The sequence below is a fragment of the Sorghum bicolor genome, chromosome 7, assembly GCF_000003195.3.
Source record: "Sorghum bicolor cultivar BTx623 chromosome 7, Sorghum_bicolor_NCBIv3, whole genome shotgun sequence".
NCBI classification, from domain to species: Eukaryota; Viridiplantae; Streptophyta; class Magnoliopsida; order Poales; family Poaceae; genus Sorghum; species Sorghum bicolor.
In genome coordinates, this window is record NC_012876.2 from 10,377,408 (window position 1) to 10,382,499 (window position 5,092).

A 5,092-nucleotide genomic window follows, 5' to 3' on the forward strand; every position below is an offset into this window, starting at 1 on the left:
AGTCTTGGAAACAGAAACATAAAACTTCCACTGTGATTGCTCTAATAAAATGCCTGATAAAAAGCATAAGGGTCCGAAACTCTGAACTCATTTTGAGGCGATTCTCCTATTCTATTTTTTTCGAGGGAAATTCTTCTATTCTAATAATAAGAAAGAAGAAAAATAATAGAGCTTCAGCTATTTGGACCAACGCAACTTGGGCCAGCCTTACGAGAGGCAGCAAATGGCCTAAACATGTTTAAAAAAAAGTCCTAAACACCGAGCCCACAGCTTTGAAAAACCCTAGCCCAGCCCATGACTTACTAAAACCCTAACCCCCAAGAAGGAACCACCAACGGAGGCAGCAGCCTCATTCATTACCTGCCCGGCGGCGACTCTGTACCGAGTTGCTGACGGTGAGCGGCGCGGACGACGAGCAGGCAGCCCGCGGCGTGTCACGGGAGTTCTAGGTGAGTCTGTTAGGAGGTTAGAGCGCTCGCCGCTATGGCGCCGCGCGAGGGGAAGTGCGCCAGGTGGTGCCGCCGCGCGGCGACGGGAAGAAGGGGAAGGGCGCCGAATGCATGAATCTGTCATATGTGTCTCTCTACTTATCCGCATTGGTAGTATTAGTCAGGTCTCCAAAAGCAGTGTGTGCACTGCTATTTTTTTCTATGTCCATCAGGCAAAGATCGACTACAAAGAATCAAAGCAAAAATGATGAAGACATTGTATGTAGCCTGAGTAAAGGACACGCCAAGTTATCATGCCAATCAAACAAATCTCAGTTGTGTGCATTTAATTAAATTTAAATATTGAGAACCATGTACGAAAAGAATAAAAAATACAAAACCATTTGTATAAACAAATCTCAACCACGTTCACATTATCAATGTACAAACTTTTGTCAACCCTAAATATAATTTAAGCTTTGAGCATTTATTTGGTCTCAAGCATTGTTCACCCATTGTGATTTCTAATAAGCCTGCCAAACCTTTTTGATCCAAGTTTGTCAATCTCGTTGGAGGATAGTGGACTGCATCCAGTGGCTCAAGCACTACACAAAGATGTCAAACTTTTGTTAGATTTAACATACAGTTATAGATAAAAAATACTCCCTCCGTCTAAAAAATATAAGAAATCCTAGCATTTCACAACAACTAATAAAAGAAGAGAACGTGGTTGAGATGCACGTGTAGATTGAAGTTATCACTCCATATATTAAAAACAGAGAACAGAGGAATGATAGCCTTTCTGAGTTTCTAAATGATTAAGACTGAAATGCTATTTATGTAAACCTGTACCATTTGTTGACGAATTGTTTGAAGATAAAAATTGAACTCCTTTGTCACTGACAATAGGAAATAGGAAACCTTCACAGATACAGAATGAAAAAAACCTCCACTAAGTCAGATATTTGTTTAGGTGAGACATTTCATTGAACAGCATGTGAGTGCACTTCTTGCCTCCGACATTTAATCAAAAAGCGTGCCCAAAAATTTGTTTTCTCATAACCGACTGAAACCCAAAGGAACCCATTCCATCTCATCCTACACCATTGAACTGCATCACAAACCAGGAGTGTGTTCTGATATTGCCCAACAATATAGCAACTGTGACGCTGAGCACTTTAGCAGTGTGTTCTGGTATTGCCCAACAATATAGCAACTGCAGGAACTGAAGACTATTGATTAATTGGATTCTTACCTTGTTAAACAGGTACCATGTTCCCTGTTTGTTTCTTCAACCAGGCAGCAATGATATAGTCCTTTTTGAGCAATTTGGTGGTGACCCAAGCAAGATATCCTTTGTGATAAGGCAGACACGAAGTGTGTGCGCACAAGTATCAGAGGAACATCCAGCCCAAATTGATAGTTGGAATTCTTCTCAACAGACAATGCAAAGATATAGACCTGAACTTCGCCTGGAATGCCCAAAAGATGGACAGGTCATCAGCAGCATCAAGTTTGCAAGCTTTGGGACACCGAGCGGCACGTGCGGAAGCTACAGCCATGGAGAATGCAGCAGCACTCAGGCTATCTCAGTTGTTCAGGAGGTAACTATAAGCTGCTCCATTCTTATGTCTCAATGAACCAACTGATTCTTATGGGTTGCTAATAGTGTTACTGGGATTCTACAGGCTTGCATTGGAGTGAGCAACTGCAGCGTGCCAGTGTCGTCGAATTACTTTGGAAATCCATGGACAGGGGTCACAAAAAGCCTTGCGGTTGAAGCTGCATGTTCGTGACAAGTCTGATTAACATTGGTTCATAGGAAGCAAAATCAGTGGGGAGAATGTGAAACCTTCTCTATGTAGGCAAGCAGGCAAAAAGGAATAAATGTTCCCATCCTGGTCAAAAGGAATAAAAATATTCCCAACATTGCTATATCCAAGCTATTAGATGGTATGATTAGAAAGCATATTTCTTGTTAAGATATAAATTCATCCATCATGACAAAGAAGGTGATCCTTTTGTAATCCTTCTTGAAAAAATAGAATGGATTGAATTTCAATCAATTTGGGAATACAGGGACGTCAACAGCACTAATTGTGTATACATACCTGAAAGTTATCCGTGCAGATGTGGAATAGTGATGCTTAATCGGCCAACTGTGACAAGAGTTAAGGTTCAATTCTCACAGGCGAAGCTATATATTGTAGCCAGTTCTTCCTTCTTCTTCTTCTTCTTCTTCTTCCCCTCACAAAAAATCTTTACAACTCTGTAAATAAATCGAAAGTAAACCATCAGTTACTTTGGGTGCATAAAGCTTTGTGAAACTTTTGTGAGATATATCATTACAAAATTTATTTTAGCAGTCCACTGATATGTCATTCTAATATATGGTAATGGCAAAGTAATAATTGAGCCAAATGGAGTCTATCGTACAGCCAATTGGAAGTTATCGTAGATCACTGAAAAAATTCAATACCATGAGAAAGCATTTTTGGAGTCTATCTACTATGACAGGTAGCTCTGAGAAAGGAAGACAACTCAAGAGTAAGTCATGAAGAAGCACAACTGCACAAGTAACAAAAAGGTAGGTGCTCTTATATCATCAGAAAGGGATAGCAACTTCTAGCCGGTGATACAAGGTGTATTTATACAGAAAACAAAAAGGCAAAGCCAAGTCTGCACTTTTAAGATTAATAGTGAATTGAGTGTCATTCTGTATAATTAAGCCTGTATTTCTAAAAATGCCAGAAAAGAATGCAGCAAAGTTCATATAAGATGACATAAATTGGACATGGAACATTGTACTTCTACCCATGTTTGGCAAAACATTTTTTTAGCACGAATTACTACAGCAGTATAGAGTTCCAGCAGTATAAAATTACCCTCTCTTTACTCCAATTCCAGCAGCAGTATAAAATTATTATTATTTTGCCATGAATCATATGACACAGAGAAGACAAACTGAACAACAATAAGCATGCCAACGCCAGGTTCTAAACCTCTTGATAGGTTTCATGCACACAAACAAAGGTCTACTTCTGAATCTGTTTTCTTAACTGAGCAGGTTTTGATGAATATATCGTTTTGACCTGTGGATTGTTGCCTAGAAATTGCAGAACATGGATTTGGAGCTCTACCTAGCATCAACATTATTGTGTGTACAAGTTTTGAACAAATTTGTTGGCCGCCTGTTTCTAGCAAAGAGAAAAAACAAGAACAGTAAACATCAAACATGCGCTGGGCACTCCTATCAAATAAGGTATGAGAGCATCCGTCGAGCAGTTGCATCGGGTAAAAAATTGAAACAGGCCAGAGTCAAGGAGGGCTCAAACCTAGCGAGACGCTTCACTGACTTTGTTTGGTGGCCGTAGGTGCCGATGGTTAGGGTTTGGCACTGGCGGACGACAGCCGCACGGCAAGGACGACAGCCGCACGGTGGAGACGAAGGAGCAGTTCATGGTGGCGACGACGCATCCGGTCGCATCGATGACGGCGCTGGTGCACGGCGAGGGCGAATCTGTTCGTGGAGGCGGCGGCGTGTCTAGTGGGTGAAGGCCGAAGATCTCAGTTCGCAGTTTGCCGCAGCACGGCCGCGGCTCCTCCCTGCCCAACACGGTCGCGGCTCTTCCCCGCCCAGCACGGCTGCGGCACAGGCGGCGCAGCCACGACCGCTCGCCGCCAAGCCCAGGACGAGCCGGACCCCGACGGCGGCGGCAGCGCTGCTGACCCCGAGGGCAGGGCCAGGGCGCGTGTGGTTGCTAATGCGTCGGCGGCGCCTGGTCGCGTGGGTGACGGGGTGAGCGTGAGCCGGTGAAGGCCGAAGATCTCAGTTCGCAGTTTGCCGCAGCACGGCCGCGGCTCCTCCCCACCCAGCACGGCCGCGGCACAGGCGGCGCAGGCACGATCGCTCGGCGCCAAGCCCAGGACGTGCCGTACCCCGACGACGGCGGCAGCGCTGCTGACCCCGAGATGAGGAGGGGATGGCGACGGAGCCGCTGAGCAGCAGTCGACAGCGCAGCCGCTGAGCGAGATGGCGGAGGCTCGCACGGAGGCGGAGCAGGATTTTTCGAGAGGGAGGGGAAGAAGGCTTGGCTGGTCAAAGACGAATCGGAGGAGATGTGAGGGCGTGGGGGTGAGAGCGGGAGGTGGCCTTGGGAGTAAAGTGAGAGCACGTTGAAAAGGGACTTTGGAGCGCTGTTGACGTCCCTGTATTGGCTTTTTAGGGGTAGAGATAGAGATTGCGTGTTCTTATTTATTCTCTGTTTATAATCACTTCGAAGTAGCTTGCATGGACATGCTATAACTTCTACCAATCAACTCCTACAAAATTGGCTAGAGAGAACAATTATTTCCGTGGCGGACAGGTTCAGTTACAGCCTGTATATTTCTTTCATTTTAATCTTTCCCTCTGCACTTCACATAATAGGATGCTATTTCTTTACTGCCATAGGACATGGTCGTGGGCACATCATGATTCATGAAACATCCTTAGACCAGAGACTATTGAATCACTTATGTATTTGTAGCGCCTAACCGGTAATAAAACATACGAGATTGGGTTTGGGACATATTCCAAGCATTTGAGAAGAATTCCCGTATAGAATCTGGATATGTTGGTCTGAAAGATGTAAGTTCTCGTCATACCAACATAGTTGCCAACT

The 5,092-nt window shown here is 44.5% G+C and overlaps 1 protein-coding gene across 1 annotated transcript; it reads left to right on the forward strand.

Moving 5' to 3' along the window:
• On the forward strand, positions 484 to 2,383 carry LOC110437214 (beta-galactosidase 6-like). The gene is made up of 3 exons (XM_021465577.1): positions 484 to 512; positions 1,696 to 2,032; positions 2,117 to 2,383. The coding sequence occupies exons 1-3, from the start codon at positions 484 to 486 to the stop codon at positions 2,222 to 2,224; spliced, it is 474 nt and encodes a 157-aa protein (XP_021321252.1). The 3' UTR covers positions 2,225 to 2,383.